Source organism: Pyrgilauda ruficollis, unplaced genomic scaffold (assembly GCF_017590135.1).
Source record: "Pyrgilauda ruficollis isolate IOZ18807 unplaced genomic scaffold, ASM1759013v1 scaffold98, whole genome shotgun sequence".
Lineage (NCBI taxonomy): Eukaryota > Metazoa > Chordata > Aves > Passeriformes > Passeridae > Pyrgilauda > Pyrgilauda ruficollis.
Genome location: NW_024531932.1, coordinates 1773481 through 1798535, shown reverse-complemented (window position 1 = coordinate 1798535; position 25055 = coordinate 1773481). Strand labels below are relative to the sequence as shown.

General features: G+C 43.4%; 1 protein-coding gene across 3 annotated transcripts in view; it reads right to left on the bottom strand.

The window, feature by feature from the left end:
- CTNNA3 (catenin alpha 3) overlaps window positions 1–25055 on the bottom strand; it is a 414675-nt gene that overhangs the window by 11807 nt on the left and 377813 nt on the right. For all 3 annotated transcript variants that reach the window (XM_041490074.1, XM_041490075.1, XM_041490073.1), the window contains exons 16-17: window positions 10020–10125; window positions 3329–3463 (exon numbers count right to left, since the gene is read on the bottom strand). In XM_041490074.1, coding sequence (XP_041346008.1) covers window positions 3329–3463; window positions 10020–10125 — 241 coding nt within the window. The remainder of the gene's footprint in view (window positions 1–3328; window positions 3464–10019; window positions 10126–25055) is intronic.

Sequence of the window (25055 nt, the reverse complement as noted above, 5' to 3'; positions counted from 1 at the left end):
CTTCCTAAGACAGAGACCAGGGAGACTTTTTTCAACTTTCTAGAAATTGTTCATAACCACTGCTACCAGCCGTGTCTCCACTGTCTTTAAAAGCCCTGGGGTGAGAGCACAGGTCTCTTAACACTGGCTAGCAATTTGACTCTTTTCTGTGTAGCACCCGTATTTTTTAAAAAAATGAACGCAGTCCTTGTTGGAGCATTTTCTAAGATTATTTAAGAGAGTAGCAACCTTGCAGCATCTCACCTTGCTTTCACAGAACACCCCCAGAACCATTCAGGCCTCTAAGCACGTTCTTCATTTCCAGTGGCTCCCAAAGGAGGCACCTGCGTGCCTGTTTGCTGCCCAGGGGCAGTAATGACCGCAGGGCTCCGGCCCGCGCCCAGCACGGCGCCAGGACAGCGCACACTGCAGGCCGCGCCGGGGAGCGGCTCAGGGACACGGGCAGTGGGGAGCAAGATGTGATTGGCTGCAGCAGCGCATGAGCAGGAAGATGATTGGACGGTAGGAAGCGTGGGCAGAGTAGGAGCAGGAAGCTGATTGGATCGTGGGATGCGTGGGCAGAGTAGGAGCAGGAAGCTGATTGGATGGCAGCACGCGTGGGCAGAGTACGAGCAAGAAGCTGATTGGACGGTAGGACGCATGGGCAGAGTAAGAGCAGGAAGCTGATTGGATGGCAGCACGCGTGGGCAGCAGCATGGCAGCTGAGCCAGCCAATAGGTGCCGTTCTTCTGTTAAGTGTCGGGTTGGTTTCAGTTATGTCAGGTTAAAATTAAAGATACAAAAAGAGGCCGATCTCTGCAATAAAGGGATCTCCTTCAGCTGCATAAGGGGGTCGCCTTGCTCCCCACTGCTACAAACACACACTTGGCTTTCTCAAGTTTCTGGATGCACACAGCACAAGTTCTCACCCTCCTTCCTTGAAGCAGGGTTAGGATCAATACTCAGCTCTTTGGAATTATCAATGATACTAAATTTGGGGTTTCATTTTTAGAACTTAAAATTTTTGCACCAGACAGATTATGCACTGTTGACAGGAGTGACACAACAAAAAAGGTAAAGAAAACAATGTGAGGATTCCACAGCAGGAGGAAATGGCAAGAACCAAACTTGGTTCCAACATTTGGCTTTACTGTAACCCACACTGGTCACAGAACTGCTTGTGAAAAGAAAAAGGTAAGGAAGAGAAACTTTGTTAATGTGCAGCCCAAGTGAAAACAAGCATTGGCTTCAGAAACTATGCATTCAATTAAAATTATGTAACTGTATGTTCCAGAGGTCCAAACGTGGTGTCTAAATTACCATTTAAATTAGCCAGCACAAGTATCCTATAGAAGTGAGTGTTTCAAATCTCACCTCAGCAGCAAAGGCTCATTTCCGATTATTTATAAACCACATAAAATGTAATAATAGTTTTAGTGAAAGGGGATAAATAGGGGTAGGCAGGCCTAGAGACAGAAATAGGTATGTACAGATATTGATGGCTAGAGACAGTGCTAGACGGGCACAGGGAGAGGCAGAGATAGAGACAGAGAGGTTGACACAAGTAGAGGCAGCTCTAGAGAGAGGTGTGGGTACAGACAGACATGGACAGGTAGAGAGACAGGCTGACAGATACGGACAGACAGAGAGAGGTGCTGACAAATTTTGTCAAGCAGAGGTAGATATTGACTATCTAGATAAAAGATGTTTTTGACAGGGAGAGGTAGTGACAGGTACACACAGACACTGACAGGCAGAGACAGGTACAGATAGATCCTCACAGATTCTGTTAGATCCTGACAGATTCTCTACGATTTTAGCTGATTCTGTTAGATTTTGGCAGATTCTGACACATTTTGGCAAATTCTCCTGTATTCTGATGGGTTCTGATAGAGATATTGGCAGTGCTGGAGACAGATCTTTGACAGAGATTTTGTCAGATATTGACAGGTACAGAGAGGGAGATCTATATAAGGACAGAGAGTGACAAGTACTGACAGGCAGAGTAAGTATAGATGGATAGAGACATGCATAGATGACTAGTGATACATACATAGGTAGAGGTGTATATATAGAGAGGTGTAGGTAGATATAGATACATAGAGACAGAGATAGGTTAAGACAGGCAGAGCTAAATATTGCCAGGTATAGAAAGGTACTGAGAGGTATGCAAGGCACAGGTAAGTATCAGCAGGTACAGACAGGCAGAGATAGGTATGGTTTGACAGACATACAGACATAAGTACAGACAGGTATAGGTACAGATAGGCAGAGATAAGTATAGACAGGTACAGATAAATGCAGAGAGCTCTAGGTAGGGATAGACAGATAGAGCAGGTGTGTGGATGGGCAGGGGTAGGTACAGACAGGAACAGAGAGGGATAGATAGAGATGGGTAATCTGAGACAGGTATAGGTGGATAAAGACAGAGACAGCTAGAGATTAATACAGACAGGAACAGACAGATGGAGGGACATACAGACAGGTATCACTGGGTGTAAATAGGTACACATGGATACAGATCAGGATACCCAGAGACAGATGAACACAGATAGCCAGGGACAGGTACAGACACAGACAGGAACAGCTGGGGAGAGAGCGATAACAGAGAGCAAGCATTCTGAACTATGTGAGTGGAAGTTCCTTTGAAAATAGTGCAAAGTATGTAAAGGGTAGGAATGTGCCCAGTGTCTTACCTGGTTTTGGTGCCATTTGGCAGATTTACACCTTGAAATCACAATCCTATGTGCTCCAGGTAGAAACACGTCACAGAACATGGGAATGTGGAGGCATTTTACAGATGGCTATGCTGAGGCCAAGTGCATAAAAGTTTCATAAAAGCACAAAATGTCTTTTCCATGGCTAATGATACTTGGCTGTAAAGGAGCTAATAACTCTTAAAGCAAGTTCAAGCAAAATCAATAAATTCACTCAGGAATCAAGTCACCTTGCTCTTCCTGTTATTTATTTCTGTAGACCTGTAGAATGTCTTGCAGCATTTTTTTCTGGCCTGGAACTCCACCCCTGGACTGTTTTTATTGTGTTTAGACACACACATGAGCATATTCCACATGTGTAAGCTAATGCACCTTACAGTTCTGCAAACCAAACTACTTCAGAATTACAGTGATAATGTGCTGTGAGAATTTAAAAAGAAAAGGTGATTGTTATTCCTTTAAAGCCAGAAGTCCTATGTGTCACTGCTGTAGATTCTCACTGTTAAGCGGGTATTAGAAAAGAAAACAGGATTTGGAGTGATAGTGGAGCATGCTGCAAGCACAAGAAAGCCCAACTCAAATGTAACACCTAGTCTGACCAACAGAGTACTTGATGCCACTTTTCTACTTACTGCAGACATGATGAGCTCTCCACCGAGATTCTGGATTTCTGCTTTAACCTGGCTGCAGATCTTGAGCTGGTGGGAGTACAGTTTGATCTGTTCTAGGTAAGCTAGTAAATCCTGTTTGCAGGACTGGTCTGGGCACTGAAAAGAACAATAAATAAAACACTTCAGTAACTGCTGATTCAAAAGGATGTCTCAGGAGTGACGTTGAAACTTCACTGAGGAGTATTCCAGTTGCAGACTGCTAGAGCCTTGCTTTCACTGCAGTTTTATCAGGCTGCAAAGTTCATTCCCCTTGGGAAGCTTTTTAATACCATAGTTGGAAGCTCAGATGAAGCCTAAGATTCCCCATATGCACTCTGCATTTAACACTGCTGTGCTTGCCTTAGCAGTATTTCTAAACATATCTTTAGTGTATAGAGTAATTGCTTCCAGTCCTTAGATGATCTCTAAGAAAATACCTCTGTTAACAGTGATGGGGGCAATCCAAACAGATTTTGTGGGCTATGTAACCATACATGCAGAGACATATTAACATCTATAAGTTATGCTTTAGCTTGTAATGTGATCTATGGGGTTTTTTTGTGTTCCATCCAGACTGTATTGAACTCAGTCTGCAGGTCTTCTCTAGCTGTGGAACAGTAAAATTAGAATGTCTTATGGAAAAGTCACAATAAAAATTGTCAATATTTTTAACAATACAGATTTATATTATAGAAGTAAAAATAGGATGCTGTAACCTAATTTTTTCCCAAAATACATGGAGTACTTGGAGTGCAATGTTGCTCTGTGGGTACCAGGCCAGCCATGAAAGGCTGGGTATGAATTTTTTCTAAGGCTGATTCTCATTGCTCTGGCAGCATAAAGGGATCTTAAGGTGAATGGTGAGCCCCTGTAGTGCTCCCACAGCTGGAAAGAGTAAGAGTGATAAATAAGCATGAGATCCCTGCAGGTTTGCAGACATGGTGTTAGCCTGGGTGTGGTACACACATGATAAATACAGCCCCTTCCTTTTGACAGGAAACTGTTCAGCTTTGCATGCTGGAAAAGCAAAGATACATCCTCACCAACTGCACACTGTCAACAATCACCTGTGGTTTTATTGAATTGTGGTCAGTGGATTTAAATCCAAAACCCACCAGGAGCCTAAAAAAGCACCAATTCTACTTAACTCCAATATTATTTCAGCTGCTGGCTTTGCTGAAGCAATAGTACATGTTCAAAGGGCTGGTGTGACAATGCTGTTCTTCATGGATATGCAATAATAGCAAGTTTATGGTTTAGACTTAGCAAAAGGTAACAGTAAACAAGGAAGGTCAGAGTGTACAATGTTAAATTCATTAATACGACTTAACACCAGTCCTTACCTCACGTTCTGCTACATCCATTATTGTTTCCTGTATTTGGGCACAGTTTACACAAAACCAGAACATTTCCTTGACATGTTCTCTTTCTATGTGATGGAAAACTGCCCTAAAATATGTTTTTATTTTTCCCTTCTTAAGCACTGCATTAAGGACTGCCCAAATCAGTATTTATATAATAGTATCTCAGTGTTTAGAAAGCTGGAATACCCACTGTTTATTTAATTTAATTAATAAAAAATTATACTTCAGGTAAAGTACAATACAATCCCTTAGCACATCACAACTCATTATACCAAGATGGTGTGTATTCCTGGAATGACATTCTTCCTCCTCTGTTTTTTTCTTTCCTTAGTTACACTTTGATTTTATTCTGGCCAGAAAAATTCAAGAGAAAGGAGTATAGGGTGCCAATATCCACTTCAAACAGTGACAATACCAATTTCAGAAGTTCAGAGACAGGAATGATTATTATATAGTACTCTTGTATATTATAGTGTCAGGCTACTCACAGGTACTGTCTCCCTCCCTCAGCAATGCAGAAGAAATGTGTACCATTTTAGGAATGCTACAGATGACACACATCAAAGGCCAGGAAACTGCACTCAAAAACAAGACCATGAGGTTCTGTGGAAACATTTTCAGTGTCGGAAGCATTCAGAAAAAAAAACGCAGGGCATTGGATAAGAAAATTCTTCTGAAATATAATTAATGCAACTGTACAAGGCTGTGGCATATCCACAGCTGCACTACCCAAGTAGACACAGTGCACCCTTGCCCTGCACTGGCCCAGCCAAGGCCCAGATGGAATAAGGAAGATTGTTCTGAATCCTGCTATTCTTCCTCCATTACAGACCCCAGGGGCCATTCAAAGTGACTCCCAGGAGCACAAAACAAAGGAAATGGTTTTTAACGTGGGGTTGTTCAATTGCAGAAATCTGTGTTACAGAATGGTTATATTAAAATTTTACCTAAGTAAAAGAAATTACTGGACAAACAAATTAAAAGTATCAAGGACTATTTCCCATGTCAAGTGGATCAAAAATATTTTTGGTTATGTAAATGCTGGCATGGCTGCTGGAGGCTGGGAGCACCATGGAAGTCAGGCCACGCTCTCCCGAGCTGTGTCAATACCCAGTGACACCTCCTGGTAGCAGCAGGGACCAGCGCATCCATGCCTGAGCTCTGGCCACAGCACTGCAGCAGAGGGTCGGGCCGGCCAGAAAACTAAACCTCATGCCTTGTAGCACGTCAGATCAGCCATCAACAGATGTTAGGAACAAATGTTCTGCAGGGGGACACTGCAGAAGGAATCATCTACCTATTGCTCAGAGGCAGCTGGTACAAGCAGCACTTGCTCACCAGCAAAACCAAACTCCAGGCTGCAACAGAAGGACAATCAATACATTCTGAGTTTCACCATCCCACAGGTATGATGGTTACCAGTTTACTGCTGCACATTCCTGACTGGAGAGCCCATCAGATTCTGAGAGGTTTTTCCTCACACATCCCACGGGCAGCGGCTGTTGCTAACAAGGGCTTTCTGTAAGAGCAGCATCAGAACTGACCTGCATCCCAAAGATGCAGTGGTATTTTACCCAACAGAATATCCATCAGAACATCCAAACAATGTGAGAAATTAAAATAATGTAGTGATTAAAACCAGACTGAAACCAGCACTCACCATCCAAGTGAGAAAGGCAGTGGCACAGCAGTTGCACAGGAGCTCCTGCCCACAGACCACTGGGAGTTTGCTTTGTTCTCACTTCATCCACTTGCTAACAAAGGCCAGAGCATTTCTCTACAGAATCCAAATCTGTCTTCATGGGGATCAATACTGGGGATAATCACACTACTATAGCACCTACTATAAATGTGTGCTGGGCACAGACAGGAGGCAGCTTTGCTGCTCCACCAGTGGGGTTCTGTCACCCAGAGGGATTACAGAGTGTGTTACTGACCATTGTAATTAGTTCTGACAAACAGCATTCTGAGTGACCCCAGCCAGGGCCTGCCTGACTGGGAGCCTCATGGGTGCAACACAGAGGAGGCTCTTAATGCAGACCTCGCTCTTCAGTGTATTCCATCAATCCAGGGTGAGGTACTCACTGCCTTCATTATCTTAGGGCTTCCAGGTCACATTAAGCAGCAAAAATTTTCTGACAGAAGGGACAAAGAACAAAAATTTTCTGACAAAAGGAAACGTCTCCTGACAATGAATTTATAATGCACTTGTGATTCATGTGCATAGGTTGCTGTTGATGCTGTAACTGTGAGGATTTGCACCCTTGTTACTCTGAGCCATCCTGGAAGTGCTTGTGACTGTGGACTGAAATACAGCTGAGTTCTGCTAATTGTACCACACTGTATGCCTTCCCTTCAAACACAGCAACAGGGAGCTATAAAAATCATACAGATCCTTTTTTTTACATAATAGAAATGCTACAGAATTTAGTTGTTAGTAAAAGACAACATGTGAAATACTCCACTAAAAAGTCCCAGTGCTGCTCAGGAAAGCACTACTGGCACTTATGCTTGACTCTGGGTACCAAATTCCTGAATGGCTTATCCTGTTTGGCCCAAATTCAAAGCACAGTTATTTGGTAGCCCAGAGGAATGTAAAGTTTATTTCATTTTAAGACCCCAAGAGTGCAGGGCATAGGAAACCTAGCAAAACAACAGCTGAAAAATGGAATTTGAAAATACCTTTGAGATTAAAAAAAAAACACCACAATGAGAAAAGAGCTTTCTAAGTTAAAGGATAACTTTGCACAGCCAAAAAAGGATTTTAAACCTTCTTTTAACAGAAGTTAAAAGCTCTATAGCCATGCAAGGAATGAGAGTACTAAACATCTGTAATATGAGGAATAAAGCAAGATTCTCTTTTTTACTAAATTTGACACACCTATCTAGCAATACTTGCAATTGTGTTCACCATAACTGAAAGGGCTGCCTTGGTTCATCTTTTGATTTGTGTTCGGATTTTTCTTGTTTTAATGCATACAATGTAATGTAAAACTGCATCTAAAATCCAAGCAACACCTGTAAGTAAGGAGTGACCTTCAGATGCACAGAGCAAATCCCAGGGGTCAGGTGGCTCCCAGGTGCCAGCTGTGAGCGAGGACAAAGGCAAGGAGCTGGAGTGAACGCAGTAAATGGGTTACAATAACCTGAATTATGTCATTACACCTCCTAGCAGCTCTGAAGGGACACAGGAATTATCACCACTAGTGGTTCAGGAATACTTTCTCCTCACACTGATTTGCTCATATTTCTAGTCTGGAGTCATTGTACTAATACAGCTGAAATCTTTCTTTCATAGAAGAAATAATATTTCAGTGAGAGTGGATTCCCTGTCCTAAAACCAGCAAGAATTTATGACTCTTACTCATCTTTGGCTTTGCTGTCTCATCGCTTTCTGCAGTGTATCAGTGACAAGTTTGAATTTTAATCTGTAATAGATAAAATCTTGAAAGCAGCTGTTGCCCAGTGCTGGAAGGAAATGTGTCAAGATCAGGAATTGGGAAATTCAGACATTTTACCTACTTTTTCTACAAATCTGATCACAACTGTATAGATGCAAAATAGAAATTCTTTGTTATCTGGCATTCAGAAAGACACATGACAACCACTAACGGATTGGTGTTGTTTCCTAGACAGTAGGAAAGCAAGCACTGAATATGAAAATAAAAAGTGAAGGGAAAAGAGAAGGCATGTGAGGGTGTGGAAACAGTGACTGTCCTGTGCTGCCCTGGACCTGAAAGGCAGCAACAAAGGAAGAAATGCTTCAGGCGTGACACCTCCTCTGCTGGTGTTGTACAGCCCTAAGGACACCCAGCCAGCCTGGTGAGGAGGCTGCAGGGGTGCTCCTGTGCCACTGCAGCTCCCCTAGGCAGGCTGCTGAGTTACCCTGCTCCTGCTGGGCTCTTCTGGTGGGAGGTTGAACCATCTGATGATTGAAAAATTCAACAGAAAAAAAGCACACCTTCCAGCTCTAACACTTGGCATTTCATGGTGATAAGTAACTCATAAGAGTTACTTAAACTAACTATAAATAAAAATTAAATAAATTAAATTAAATAAATGCAAAACCAAAAATCACCTTCAAGCTGCAGATTTGCAGAGGCCAAAACAGCCAGTGTTAGGGATAGGGAGCAGAGAAGGAAGGTACAGCAAAAACATGGATTCTGTAACTCTGCAGAGGATGGAGAACAAACCATTCTGGAGCCAGACAAGTCTGTCCTTCCTAAGCTAGTGCTGAGACCAAGCACCTGCCCAGAGCAGCAGAGCTCTGTGCCAGTGCCTCCATCCTGTGTTCCCACAGCTCATGTGGAGCAGCTGCATTGCTGCTGGGTAATTTACCCAGGTCAGTCAGGAGAGGACAAGCCTGCACCTCTGCACTACTGCCTGCACAGCTGGCCTGGCTTTGCCTGGCACAGAGCTCATGCTCTCCACAGTGGCTGGCTCCATGCTCTGCTGCATTAAGAGTGGAAGGAAGGTGGCACACAAGGACCTTTCAGTCTCTCACCCTCTGCCAGTGAGCAGTGCAGGGGGAGCACGGCCAGGACAGGTCATGTGACCTGGCCAAAGGTTCTTCCATACCAGTTCCATGGAGTGTCATGGCCAGCATGGGGACTCACCTGGAAAGGGCTGATTGCTGTTCAGGGACAGGCTGGGCATCGGTCAGCACATGCTGGGAAATTGTGCTGGGCATCACTTCTTTCCCTCTGGTCTCAGTCCTCTCTCCCCCTGTCTTTCAGCATCAATGTTAGTACTACTACTACTATATTTAAATTATTAAACTTTTTATAACAACCCATGAGGTTTCCCTTTTTTCCAGTTCCAGGAGTAGGTGACCAAGCAGCTGCATTGTATTCAGTTGCCAGTTGGGTTAAAACAGGACAACAGCTTTTTATACAACTATTATATACTTACATATTTAGTTATTTATTTAATGACATATTTATTTATATACTGACATATACCTTAATATGTTAATAAGAAATAAATAAATATTAAAGCAGCTATGAATATATATTTTACATGTGTATCTATATACATGTTCATATATACTGTATGTCTAAAATGTTGCATTCATAGCTTAAGGGAGCTACAACAACACAACTACAAATGCATGTGCAGATGGATGTGAGTACCTAGACACGTGTGATGTATGTGCACATCCATTTCAGGGTGTGCATGAACAGGCCACTGCTACACACGGAGAAGAGAAGCCACAGAGGATGTGTGTCCCAGGCACTCGTGCAGCACTCCTGGCAGGTGTTGGGGTGAGTGTGGCTGAGCAGGGCAGGGCTCCTGCAGTGCGAGCTCACCTGGTCAGCGATGAGCCGCGCCAGGACGTCCATGCGCGAGCCTGACTCCGAGATCACCTTGGCGGCGTTGATGACATCAGACGTGTGCTTCAGTGGGCCTCTTCCCCTTCAGAGGAAACACAGACAGAATAAATCACAGCTGTGCAAACTAGGTGCAGAACAACTCAATTGAACAAAGCAATAATCCGTACACAAGTGACAGTAATTAAATCCCCCCCCACTGTTTTCATGTCCCACAAATCTGTATTGTTTGGCATCAACAGGATGCAGAAGCACCAGAAAGGTGTTACAGTTTCTTCATATTGAAAGTACAACCCATGGCAAATCCTGATTTTAAGAAATTTCTTAGACAGTTTGCTATTCCCAGAGCTACATGAAGTTCTTTTCCATTCCATGAATTTTCTAGTAATATGTTCCAAGGAGCTTTAGCTCAGTGTATTCTGAGAGCCATTATGGATGTCTGGTCAGAAAAATAATGAGATTGGTTTAGTTGGGATTTTAAAAATGTAATTGGTGCACCCACGTACAGAGATGTATGAACAGGGCTGCAAATCAGCTTACACGTGCCGCTCAGAACACAGATATGCCGTATCAGAAAAATACTTCCCAGACAATTACAGAATTTCTTCAGAATTTCAGTCTAGAAAAACAGCCAAATTCTTGTGAACAGTCTGCCAAAAAGTCAGACGCTTTCTGTATGCCCCCCTCCCAAGCCCAAAAAGCTGCTTTGATTACAGGAGAATGTTTAAAAAATAAAATGTGACTACTTAAGGCAGGAAGTATGACCACCCTTCTCTTCACATTTGCTTGAGCCTCAGCCTCTTTAATGCTGAAACACTTCACCTGAACTAAAATCAACACTTAATTGTACTTCATGCATGTATAAAGTGAGCAATGCTGCTGAACTCAGCTTTGCCTTCCAACATCTTTGACAGGAATACTTCTAGTTTTACTAAGTATTTCATTTCCAAAGGCCCCAAATGAATTTACAAGTTCTGCATTGGACAAAGGAAGTAGACAACATGAAAAATTTTAATGTAACTCTTTGTTCAAATGAAAAGACCCTTTTCCACCAAGTCAGTATGGTTTTATGTGTGAAGAGCATTCCAGGAAAAAAAAAATCATTTCACCTAAAAATATTATATTATGGACCTGTACAAACAGTGCAGTCAGGAAACGACAGTGGTGACAACACAAGATGACAGATAATGTTTAATCTCTTCTTGATTAATCATATTGCTCAGCAAAGAACTACCAGTTCTTGGGGGAAAGCATACTTTACAGTTCCTTATTCTCAATTTTGGAGGCCCACATTTGGAACAACCTAGAATCCTGTATTTTACACATCACTGTTCCACAGAAAGACATCCTCTTGTTATGGTACACCTACTTGGCAAATTGATCAGTTTATAGAAGAATTATAATGTATGTAGGGAATGAATTTGCAAATGCAATCTCCTGTATCTAGGATGAAGTACTTGAGCCCTCACCCATACCCGTCATTTGCCTTTCCTGGTCTTTTCCTTTTGAATCCTTAGGCCCAATTCTTTTGTGTGCCTTACTGACCCTTCCCTTCATTCCAGGCTACTGGTTCATAGTTATTTGCACTGCAGCAGTTCCAAAGGCCAGAGGTTTGTCAGGCAAGCACAGCACATCCTTTAGCTGCTCTACAAACTACCAGCAGCCCAGCACCCTCCTGGCAAGGTCCTACCCAGGACCAGACAAACAATACCAAAGATGAACACAACCCAGGATTAAAACAGCCAGCAAAGGAGAGATGGCATGAACAGTTCAAGCCATTTCTGCTTAGGTAGTTCTTGTACCTGCAGCAGCTTTGCTGACATTTGAAGCTGGCTTTGAGGATAAAGTTCTCCAATTAAACCAGGAATTTCCTTGTAGCCTCAGAGATCTAATGAGAATGAAACAATTCCACCCAAAAATTTACTTCAGACAAATGAAAATGAAGTATTATTTTTCACCACAGAGATGGCCACCCTCAGAGCCACTAGAGGAGCACTCAGCAATGACTGTTCTGGAGATTTCTGCCCCACGGGGCACCTAATGCACCAATGGGTCAAGTTCTCCACTACAGCCCCTAAGAAATGTGAGGTGTGATGCCTCTGAGCTTTCAGCCACAGCACAGTCTTGAAATGAATGTTAAATACCTAGGAATGTCTCAGCCTTGCACCAAAAGGTGCTGAAACCCCAGAACGTTAAGGTACCAGCGCAAAGAAAGCTCCTTTGCTACACAACCAAGAACTGTCTGTGCTCCTTTTTTTACCTTCATGTAAAATCCAGAGCCTTTGGAAAAAAAGCACAGGCTTAGCTGCCTTAGGGTATAGCATAATAAGCCTTTAGTCCCAGTTTATGATGCTGGGAAATTCTGAGTGCTCTGAAAAGAATACTTGGGAAAATACACACCAGATCTGCTGAATCAGAATGGCCAAATGGAAGAAACTGAGAGAAAAACCAAAAAACCCACAACAGATGCTAGTTCAACTGCAAACACTAAGTAATTTGGACATAAGTAATCTGATTAGAAAAACAGAGTCCCTATAGCATTCCTGTATGAAGCCAGAAGGGTGGTTTCAGCCATCAGTCTGAAGAGGAGTCCCTGAGGCAGAGCTGCTGTGGGAACAGCACACAGCACACCAAGGTACACACCCCAGTAAAAGCCCACACAAAGCTTTCCTGCAGCTTTCCCTGTTTTGGTATGGCTGCAGCTCTGTGAGGGTTTGCATGAAGGAAGCTTGGACACAGTGGGAAGCTGTGCAGAAAGGATGATTACATGTCATAAACATAAGGAGAGACAGAAGGGTTTACACCCACAACAACCTGGAACTTTGGAGTGGGGCAAAGGAGGAATGAGGAGCAAGAGAGGCTGTGGGACACACGGACAGTATTGCATTCGCAGGGATGCCCCGACGAAGGCAGCAATGATGCATCTGACTCCATGTTCTCAGAAGGCTAACTTATCACTTTATTATACTGTATTATATTAAAGAATACTATATTATACTATACTGAAGAATACAGAAAGGATACTTACTGAATGTTCAAAAGATAATAATGAAACTCATGACTCTCTCCAGAGTCCCGACACAGCTTGGCCCCAATTGGCCAATGAGTGAAAACAACTCACACCAGAATCCAATGAAACAATCACCTGTGGGTAAACAATCTCCAAACACATTCCACACAGGAGCACAACCCAGGAGAAGCAAATGAGATAAGAATTGTTTTCCTTTTCCCTGAGGCCTCTCAGCTACCCAGGAGAAAAATCCTGGGTGAAGGGATTTTTTCAGAGAATGTGAATGCCACAGGAGAGCCCTTGAGGGGCTCCAGGACTGTGGTGGGTGGGGAGGAGGTTCAGAGCTGCCCTTCTGAAGGGACAGCCTCGGGCTGTGGCACCACTGCCAGTGGGCAAGACAGCCAGCGCCTGCTTGAGGGTGGGACTGCTCCATCCTCTGCTGAGGGCTCTGCAGTCCTGGGATTTTATTGTTTGAAATTCAACAAAGGAGTTCCATGGCTTTTGGTGAATAACTGCCTGGCTCGATGCATGTTGCCTTCAAATGATACCAGTGCAGCTGTGCACTTCGTGAATTCCCACTTCTTCTGATTTAGCACAAACTCAGGAGATTCAGAATGCCACTAACTCAGATTAACTCCCTGAATCCAGATGTTAGAGACACATAAAGTCCATTAAATCATCTAGGTTGTTTTCCCTAGCCACTGCACAGCTTCCTACCAGTTTTACATGCACTTGCATTTTTTTCTGGTAAGTTTGAAGTATGAAAAAACACTTTGCTTGAAAGGCAATATTTCCCTGAGCTATCCATCTCACTCTCTGGAATGCTTTTCCAGATATTTAGGTCTTTCTCTGCATCACTGTAACAGCATCCCTTTCCTCCTACAGACCTACTCCCTGATCCTCCTCCACTACATGCTGAAGCATCCCAAATCACAGTGGATAGTGCAGACCTGCGTGCAATAGCTAATGCACCTACAGCTGTTCAAGAAAGAAACAGAAAAAAAACCTTTCCACCAAGTACCATCTGCTGGTCAACAGATCTCAAAATTTGTCCTTTGTGGAGTCTTCCACCTCTTCTCCTAAAGAAATTCTAATTTCTCTGCTATGGAAACTGTGTAATATTTCATTTTTTTTTCAAGTCAGCTTTAATCTTACTGTTCCTTCCCTGCTTCCAGTCTTCAATGTTTAAGGCCAAACTTCACCTCACACACTCAGTTACTGACGTTCGTCCCCAGTGATTTCATTGAGTTCATAACCTACAACAGTAGACCCTGGAATCACTGCATGGAAGATCTAATACATATATTTTCCTCACACCTCACTATTTCAAGCATAAAGCCTTACAGGTTGAGCAAGCTGATAATACATTCAAGGCAATGAAAAAAAAAAAGACAAGACATGAAGTACCATACATGCAAGCAATTATATCTCCCCAAGGTAGTGATGGATTTTATTAGAGCTCAAATCAGCTACAAACAACAACAAAACTGGGAGTAGGCCATAAATAATATATAGAGAGACATTCAGCTACGTCTAACAAGAAAGAAAATGGATTATGTACAAAGAAAGCTGTTTGGAGTATCTCCACAAAGGTATAGGAAGAAAAACCCACCTCAGTGTTTCTTGAAAGGTACTATCACAGGAGGAAAGAAGTTGGACTGTGTTAATTAGTACAACACCAACGGTTTTGGGTAATTGTGCAAGAGAGCCTGAAGCCTCTCAAATCTCATCGTTCTTGCTCCAAGCCAGGACAACCGAGAGCAGCTCCATCCCTGTCTGCCTAAACTTAACCACATCGATCTGCAGACATCAGTATGGGGCATTATTTTCTGTTCTCCTTCACATTGGAATTTCACTCTGAAAAGCAGTGATACTCTTAATTCTTACAGTAATGAAAACTTCTACTTCAAAACGTTTTTGCCATCATATTTTTCAGGAAGAGAAGGTCTTCTGTCTGCAAGCAAAGCTGGTGGCTTCCCCCTCCACACTGTGTGCTTCCCCCCTGCCCCCAGCAAATGCTCCACACTCGCCCTGCAGCAGAAGCAGGCAGAGGGAGCTGCAGTGAGCAGTGGCTGAGAAACTCCCATGTCACACCCCAACACAGGGACACATTTCACAGCACCCCACGGTGTGATTCAGCTTCACTGTCAGCTCCAGCCACAGCCCCCGTGGTCACGGCCACTCTCCGGCCCTGAGCTCCAGGCTCTGACCATTCTGCCATCAGGCCCAGTGTACAGCTCAGCAGGTCCTGACCGCTGCCACTGCAAGTTTGCCAGGGCACTGCAGAGGAGGCACAACTGCAAACCAGTCCTAACCCAGCAGCATCTCTCTCTTGCTGTTCAAACCTGAGCAAAGCTGTTCAAACCTGGCCAAAGGCAGGCCAGTGTCCGCCTGAGCAGCCCCAGTCTGGACCATCTGTTAGGGCTGAAGGAGGCCGAGTGCTGGCAAGGGCTCCTTGGGGTGGGAGTGGCCTGGGACACTTCCTGAGATGAGGAAGGTCAGAGCTCCTGTCCAGGTGACGGAAGTGTTACTTCAGGTACACGTTTGTCCTGAGGAAAGTGCATTACTTACACTGCTGTGCAATTGTATCAGATACAGCCATTTCTTTACTCACAGAAAGATACTCCTACAAATAATGATTACCTTTTATAGACACTATTGTGGTTAGTTAATTCAGTTGTCCCCACATTCCAAGGTACCATTTGTACCTCTTGCAGCTCTTCCCCAAACACACTGTGTATTTCTTCTTTCTTCTGCCTCCCACTGCTGCTCTGCAAAGCACTTTAGTACTGGCATGGTAGGAAATCTGGATTCCAGTCTCACGTGCTGATCTGTATTCTGTGATCTGCTCTGAAGTTTGTTTTTTGTTTTATTAACCCAGCGATTGTGTGCAGTCCTGAGAGCAGGGACAAGGAAACAGGATTCACACCTGACTCATTACAAATGCTCATTGCAAACTTACTGAGTCAATCCTTTTCTCCTGCAGGTCACTTTGCCTGCCCCTCCCAGCTGAACATGCAGAGTTTTAGGTGAAATCTGTGAAGGGCTTGGTGTTCAAGGAGGAAAAATTACACTTTTTAGAATCATGGCTATAAACAAAAACCCCTTTTATTACACATGGTTGCATATCTCTATCAGTTGCATCTACACAAACAGGAGGCAGCAGAGCTCCTCAGGAAATCCACGAGGGGAAAAGGTAATTGGAGACTGTACAGGTGGATCTCAGAGCTGACCTCTGCCAGTTCGTTACAGCTGTAGACACAAGAGCAAGAAAGATTTTCCTATCGTGCATTTTCTGTCTCTGTCTGGGTGTACAGGTTTGGAAATTACAAGAGAAGAACTCTTAATGCTGGTAAAACAAAGTAACTGAATTCAGGCCAAACCCCCACTCAACATTTACAAGTGAAATCGCTGAAGCAGGTCTATTCCTTAACAAAATTAATGTAATACAAAATGAAAGTGTAGTCAGATGAGAAAAGGGCACAGTGAAAACAACATTCAAAGGCACGAAGTAAACAACCATAAACTCATTGTAATAAATAGTATTTTGTAGGTAGAAATACCTTTTGCGAGTAAAGGAATTTAAGATTTACAAAAATATCTGGTTTCTACAGACCCAAGAATGGGACAATGGAGTTCCAGGCAATGTGAATACAGCATATATATGTATCTGTCTGTTCTGTAAGTGAAAATGGGTTTAATACAGGAGTTTCTCTTCCTTGCTGCCCTCCTGCACTGGTAATACATGGGGTCTGCATCTCCCTCCAAGAGGAGTAAGGGAGAGGAGGTCCAAAAGCACTGGCTTTGTACAGCAAGAGCGGGGTGATACACACAAACCCAACCTGAATATTTTGTAAAGAAAAGTATTTTGTAAAGTAAAGAAGTTTTTAAAGGCTGTTCTGGGTTGGTACCTTTTTGACTGTGCAGAAGCCAGCCCCTGACCTGGTGCCCTTCCAAACCTCTTGGCAGCAATGCCAGCAGAGCAGCTGCCCCAGTTCCAAATGGTGTCTGCTGAGGGCAAATAAATCCTATCAATTTGAAATCAAACAGACAAAAAGCAGGCAGAATTTAGCAGATATGAGTAACAGCCCAGATGATTTTTCAAGCATAAATATTGTCCGACTAATGGAAAAGAAGCATTTAATGGCTTCTGGAAAGATTAGAAGCTGTAAATACCATGTATCTTCAGGCAGGGTCTGAAACCTTCTCCTGTTGCATTTTCATGATCTGCCTAAACCATACATAGAAAATGATGAAGTCATTGCTAAGGAGATTCCAAACTTGGAAGAGCACACTGCAAGACGGACTGATTATCAAAGGGCTGCTGCCACAATGGAGGGCAGAAGAGAAGCAACCTGGTTTTTCTGGGGTCTGCCTTGGTGTTGGAGCTGCTCAGTTCTTTATTCATGGCTTGAGTGAAGGGAATAAAGAGAATGCTTTATGAACTTACATTTGATACTGATGTCAAAGAAGAAGGAAATAGGCTAGGAGGCCAGATTTGGAATTAAGAATTACCTGAGATAAGCTGGAAGAAAAAGTAGATGCAATAAAAAAAGATACCCTCAGATAGGAAAATCAAACACAGAAATACACATGGAGAGTCAGTCCCTACACAACAGGACAGTAAGAAGCACTGAGTTTCAGCGGATCACAAATCCATCAGGAATCAGCACTAGCATGAAGAAAAGGTAATGGGAAATACAGACAAATTACAATACAGAGGAGAAATAAACACTTCTCGTCTTTTTTACAGTAACAAGGTCTCTGTAGAAGAATTCCTGGGAAGATGTAAGACTTTGTTTAGGAAAGAGAAGACTGAGTGCCAACAGAATGGATGAGGTTTGGGTTTGCTCCTGTGCTTCAGCTTATTCCAGGAACAGGCACTAGGGCTCCTCCTGGCCAGCAGTCGCCGGTGCAGGGCACAGCGGGGTTGTGGCACTCACACAGAACGAGGTCTGGCAGCAGTGACATCCTGCCCCCCTCCAGGTCCTGTCCCACAGGGACCTTCCTGTCCAAGGGGCCACCCTGTTCCTGGGAGCTGTACTTCCAGACTCTCCCTTTCTCCAAGGCAGAATTATAATGCAATTCTGGCCAAAGAAATAGTGAAAATGAAGACCAGTGCAAAAATCCATGGGATTAGTTAAAGGCTTTACACCTCTAAGGCAGTGAAATGGGAATTGAAAATTACTGTTATTTACAGCAATTTTTTTAGATCAATACAACTTTCTATCAGTCCTATGATTCTTTCTTTTTCTGCTCTGCTATCTAGACACTCACTGTTGATCTCACATTGGTACTTTTCTTATCTGGGTCATCCTTCTTTCCCCAAGCCCCGTCCTTTCACCAGCTCTACAAAATAAAGCCAAGCTATTATTTAGAAGGCTTTACTCTACGAGGGACCCAGTCATTTGTTTTTGTTTCTCTTACTTGCTGTATTGTGCAATCCAAGACCGAAATACAGCTACCAAAATTTTCTCAGCGTTTTATACAATACAGAAGCAGATTTTTTCAAAGACCGTCAGTGATTATCAATTTCAATTCTGATGGCCATGTCCAAAATTCCCTAAATCTCAATAAAACCAAGATCACTTGTGGTCTCTGAGGAAAGCCTGAGTGCTGTGGTGATTTCACAAAGCACCTGGAAGACCCTGTAGCTCATCTCCAGTGCCACACCCATGGAGCAGGGATTTGTGGGCCACCAAGCAGCAGAGCCCTGCCTCCTATCCCCCCCAGCTGCTTCCAAGGACGTGGTCCTGGCTCTCCGTCTGTAGAGCCCTCAGGTCCATCCTCACTAGTTCTGCTCCTGACCTCGCCCTGCTTTTCCCAGAGCTGGCCCTCTCTCACCTGTAACAGACAGCAGGACTGCACCATGACAAACACAATGCCCTTCGTCTGTAGCACTGCTTGGACAATGTATTTGAGGATATATAAACACTGAAGGAACCTTTTCCCAACAATCCCTGAGTTTTCTTCCTCTCTGCTTGGATAAATGAAGTCACAATCCAGCTATTTAAACAAGGACAAACAGGAGTATTTCTACACTCCCATACTATTTTGTCAGCTGAATAATCTTTGTTAGAGCAATCCAGGCACTGCAAACTTGGCTGCACGGTCAAAGGTGAGCACTGCATAATGACTGCCACTAGAAGTATTCTGGTCCCCAGTTTTAAAAAGCATAAAACCAGAAAGGAATTCCTGCTTCAGAATACAGTCCCATATAGCAGAGCACTGCTGTACCATCCTGATCCTATCACTTGTGGAACTCAGAAATCCTGATATAATTCAGAGGGAAAAATGCTGATACTACTTGAATAGTTGCTGATAATGTTACCATCAGGGATGCTTCAAAATTTGGAACTGCCTCTTAAAATAATATGGAAGAGAACACAAAGCAGCGGTTAGGTGGGAACAGAGGCAGGTATGTCAGGAGAGAAGCTGTACCTGGAGCCTGGGAGGTAGAAAAGCAGCTGAAATTCTGACTGTAAGTTGTTAAATAAGAATTCTGACAAAACTTATCACAGCAACAACAGAACAGTGGGAAGCAAAGCATCAAAGGGTTATGTGGGTACAGATCTGACTCTGATGCACTGAATATTCATGTGTGCAGCAACCAAACACAGCAGTGTGTGGATGTTTACATACACTATTTATAGAGATGAAAATCAAAGAATTGTGCCATCTTCCCACACTTACACTTGTGCACACACACAGACAACCTTTCCCTCCACTTCTAGATCCCAAAGTCCACGTCTTCTTGAAGACATTTGCAGTTCTCTTGCAACCACGATGAAATGTGTAAATGAAAATGTGTAATTTCTGTCCCGTTGAGACCAGCTGCAGGAGGCACATATATTAAATAAACAAACAGAACATCACACAATGAAATACTTTTATCTATATATAAAAAATAACATTATCAAATTCTCATGTGATCTACAGATAAAAAGCACTTTACAAAGCTTATTGCTGTTGCTAACTATTTAATCAGTGGATTTTACACTGAACTAAAAAAATAAAAATAAAAAAAGGAATGCCAAAAGCCTGTAGTGATGAAAAAAGTGGAAAGAGAGGAAGCTGCTGTCCTGCAGCTGGTCTCAGCTGGGTATAAACTGGACTTTGATGATGCATCTTACCAAAGACTGCAAGAGAATTCCAAACATCCAGGGGTGTCCATCTGTGAGCACAAGTCAAAGTATGGCATGTCTTGCATTTTCAGCTCTGTGAGCACATATAACCATAGGAATACTTCTACGTTTGGTACTAGTTTGTTAAAAAGAGATTAAATGACAATAAAAGCAGTGGTTTGTACAAGAGAGTGCACCTGGATAAATCTGATTATGCCTTTTGTAGGTAGAAGGCATCCATGAAGCTCAAGTTTAGTTCCAGAGGACATTATTAACAGCTGTAGAAACTGGTTTCCCAGTCTGCAATTTCCCAGCCACTATTTCCTATGCCACCAGAAATGTCTCCCCAGATTTCCTATGATGTGTTTCTCACAGCCACACACCAACACCACTAACTACTGCAAAGTGAGGGAGCACCACAACATCTCAAGAGTTCGGCCATCTCAACCAGGCATTATCTGTGTATGCATCTCACCTCTTTTTACTCTCATTATCCCTCAGATGCTTCTCCATCTCCTTCTGCTTCCAGATCCAGCTTTTCAAAGGACACTTCCATTTCCAGTCGCTAAGGGCAGCAGACCTTACCAGTCACGGACTTTCATCGGGCTGCCTGTCATTTTAATCACTATGTTACATACCCACAGTTATTGTTTCAGTGACTGCAGGAGAAGTCTCTGCTATTTGCCTCATCAATCTGCATTCTCCCATTTTTTTTCTGTCATGAACATGAATTACCTGGAGATTTTAACCTCTCTAATACAGGAAACCACCTAAGAGCCTCACAGACTGTGTTTCAGGAATTTCTGAACTCTGAGCAGCAGCGACTGAGTCCTGAACAAGGAACACTAAACTTGTAAGCACACACTAGGCTTTGAATGCAGGGCTGCCCTGCACTCTGAGCTGGGCTGGGCCGGGAGGGGACAGTGCAAAGGACACATCAAGGCTTGTCCTTGCCCAGCAGGCCAGGACTGCCCGTGGTACCCCTGGGCACTGCCAGCCTAGCTGCAGGAGCATCCCAGCTGTCTCCTGCAAAGCTGGCACAGCAGGCAGAGAGGTGTTTGGCTGTGTGCAGGATGTTTCCAGTTGACCAACTGCAGCTGCACACATCTGCATCCTCCCAAAGCACCCAGGTGAACTACAGCCCAGCCAGCTCCAAGGAATCTGCAGAGAGTCCCCCCTGCTTCTCACTCCTGTGGGCCATGTGCTGAATTTTCAACAGGAGTTATAACCTGCTCTAGAAAAAGCAAGTCTTAAGGGCGTGGAAGGAGAAAAAATGCCATGGGAGGGATACTAATGAGACAAAGTAGGGGTGCGAGTGGTACAGGGCAAAAATAGAGCAATGCCTCTAAAAGAAGTCAATAATGTCTTCTAAAATCCTCTGGCTATGCTGTAATCTTTAAGAAATTAAACATTCTCCTTGCTTTTTAGAGTGTATCTTTTCAGTTCTCCAATAACGAGAAGCAAATAGATTGTCCTGAATATCACTATTAATGTCTTTTCTTTCAAAGAATCCAACCACATCTACACCCACACTACCTCCTTATCCTTTCAGAGCATGTCCTGCAGCAAGGCCTGTTCAGCAACTTTAACTCAGTGAATCCTGAAAGGTAGAGTTTATGGCATTATGACTGCTGTAGTATCTTTTTTTTTTTTTTAGGGTATTTATTCCTCAGTTATGTCATTTTAAAAAATGACATTAACAGAAGACATTACCTTTTGGAATTTCCCATCAGAGCACAGACACTCATGAACTGAGCAGCAAAACTGAGTTACAGGGGCCTGGCCCAGGGCCATGCTCTTGGGGGAAATCACCTCTCTAAACCAGTCTCAGGCCTCTCCAGTGCCAGTGTCCCCCCCAGCAGCATTCTCAGGTGGATGTGAGACTTCCCGGGACATCCCTGTGTCCCTCAGCTGGCCCGTGGTCCCCCACAGCCTGTGCCTACCCCCTGCACTGCTGCTCAGGAGCCAAACTCACAGATCCCCTGGCTATGGAGAGGCAGCGGGGCTGTCTGCAGCCAGCAGCTTTGTCCCTGCACTTACGGCCGCTGTCCCAAGGCCATCCCTTGCCTATGGATGCAAAGGCCACAAGGGACAACATGTGCAATCAAAGGAATGCAGCAACACGCTCTCTAAAACATCAGATCCACCCTGAGAACAAAGCAGGGATGGAGCACGTGGTAGGACCTGACCTCACTTGTTTAAAGGCATGTACAAATGAGCAGAGAGCACTTTTCCCCAGCCTCAAGCAGGTAAGAACATTTCTGGATGCAGAAAATGAACTAACACAAAATATATCCACACAATTTAAAAACACAAGCTACTTGAAGACCATTAGGTACTCTGGCAGATGCATAAGCATCTGAATTCAGAAAGTCCAAGCTAGTGGCTGAAGGTGCCAACTACCCTCTGGACAGGGAGTTGTAAAGAATCCTGATTACATCATCACCAACCCAGATGAAAACACAACGGTGCACTTTACTTACCCATGGAAAAAAATGGATGGTTGCAAAAGAAAACGTAGACATTGAAGAACTGACTTCTAAACGTTTTTTAGATTTTTCAACAATTAACAAAGAAGGCAGTAAACTGATTATCCAAATATAAACATTGAAAAACCCAAACTCAGAGTTCAGAGAGCTCTTTCTCATGAACTCCAGAAAGACTGCCATGAACAAGAGTCACAGCAGGAGAGCTCTGATTCAGTAACGCAGGGTCAGCTGTTGGACACACCAAAAAAGCTATAACTGTGCATTTTTATGTGCTCATGACCAAGTTGTCTTTTTGCAGTTTACACTTTTGATCTGTTTTCTCCCCTAATCCAACTGACCACAATCCCACTGATCATCTGACAGGAGAAACTGCACATGAAAGTAGATTAATTATTTTCAGTTTGCTCTCAGATGCCACATCATTAACCACCCCATGAGTTTTACAGCAAGAGAATAACACAGCCTGTGGGGCAACCCTCTATATGGAGCCCATCCTGCAAGCAAAGACCCTGTATCTAGATTTCAATACCAGCCAAGCAAGCTGGAAACACTGGGAAACCTGACACAGACACAGAGCTGGGGGTGTGAACATAGATGCTGAGAGAGCTTTCAACACAACTAAGCTAAGAGCTGGATCAATAACGCAGTTTTAACTCTGAACCCTTCTTATCTCAAATTTTTTCATTCCCCTTGGCTATCTCTTCAACCACAGTAATTAAAAAATCTCAAAAAACCGTCCAAAAAGTTGTGCTGTTTGGATTACTTGGGGGGAAGGGGGGTATTTTTGAGGCTCAAGACTCCACACTGGTCGTGTCTCCAGGCATTTAATTTCTAATCACGAAAGCCCAAAACCCATTCTACCTTCCAATCAAGGTGATTGAATTGCCAGACTGCAGTCACTGGGGACACCTCTGCAAGAACTGACAACCAAAAGTATCTTCCCAAGTGAAGCAGAGGTCTGAGAGGCTCCTCTACCCACAGGTCCTCAGAAGCAGTTGTTTTAGGGAAAAAGAAACTTGTATTCCTAGATGGGGCAGAAAATGGGGAGAAGGGGCAGAAGTGCTGAACAGCAGTAGTGTCACAGGCTAGAAGGGAGGCCAGGCTACGGCCACAGCTGTCTCGGGCACCTGAAGCGGTGCCAGGGAGCCTCTGCAAATGCTGCCTTCCCTTCTCCAGGGCAGCCCTTGCTGTCTGCAGTACTCTGGCCTGCAGGGTTGGTCACAGCCGTGGAACAATCCCAGGGACTCTTCCCCAAGCCTGGCAGCCCTGGCACAGCCCGTGCTCCTGGCTGCCATTGCCAGCTCCCTGAGCAGTGCACACAGGCTATTAACAACCCTATCTCCCAACATTGGTGCCCGCAAGCTGTTCACCAACAGCTTCTCAATGCTACTTGAAGAACAAGACCTCCCAGTGGTATAATTATAATTTAAGTACCCAGAATGCCACAACAAAAGAATCAGTCTTCAAAAAAATCCCCGGAAAAATACAAGTTAATACTAATGTCTGATTAAAAAATGCACCTGGGCTACTAGTAAACTGCTAACATTTTTGCTTAAAAATATGTATTTGGCTAAAGGGATATTACATTACGGGACAACTGTATTTCAGAGTGCCCATCTTGTGTTTTGCAAAGGAAAAAACTACAATTATAAAAGATTTTGTAACTATGATAAATGCTTTTTAAATTGGATGACGTTTAGGATGGGAATGGAAAAACTTTTTGGAGTTAGGGACTTTTCTGGTAGTTAAATTACGTATCTTATACTACTATGATACCTGCATTTATCAAGTTTTCATCTCCAGAAAACAATGGCAATTTTTGCCAGACTGGGACATTTCTCAAGGGGAGTCATGAAGCTGAGCCCTCTGCACACCATTCACTATAAACTTAGCAGCAATTGGAATTAAGGGGCCTACTGAGGAATCAAACCAGGAGCACCAGAACCAAAATGCTCCCAAACCTGCAATGATAGGCTCGATGCTGGTAGCGGAAGATAGCAAAACTCACCTTTCAAAATTAGTTCATTGCACTAGCAAAGGAGTATTTTAGAATTTCTCAGAAAACTGTCCTCACCCCATTTGTTCTTTTTTTTTTAAAAACACACTTTCAGTGTTGTAAACTGAAACTAATGGCATGATCGATAATATAATTAAAACATTTTGTAGTAAAAAAAGAACAAAGTACTCATAAAAAATGTACATTTTATGTTATATATGCACCTAGCACATCTGCTATGCCACTGGGACAGATGTTTATTAATATGGATTTCGGATCATATTGCTAGACTGCTAATGGCTCAGTAATCTATCTTCCAAATACCACACAAGTTCATGAATATTTGCAGAACCAATTATCAAAACATTTTAAAAAAAATTCTGCTTTACTGCTATG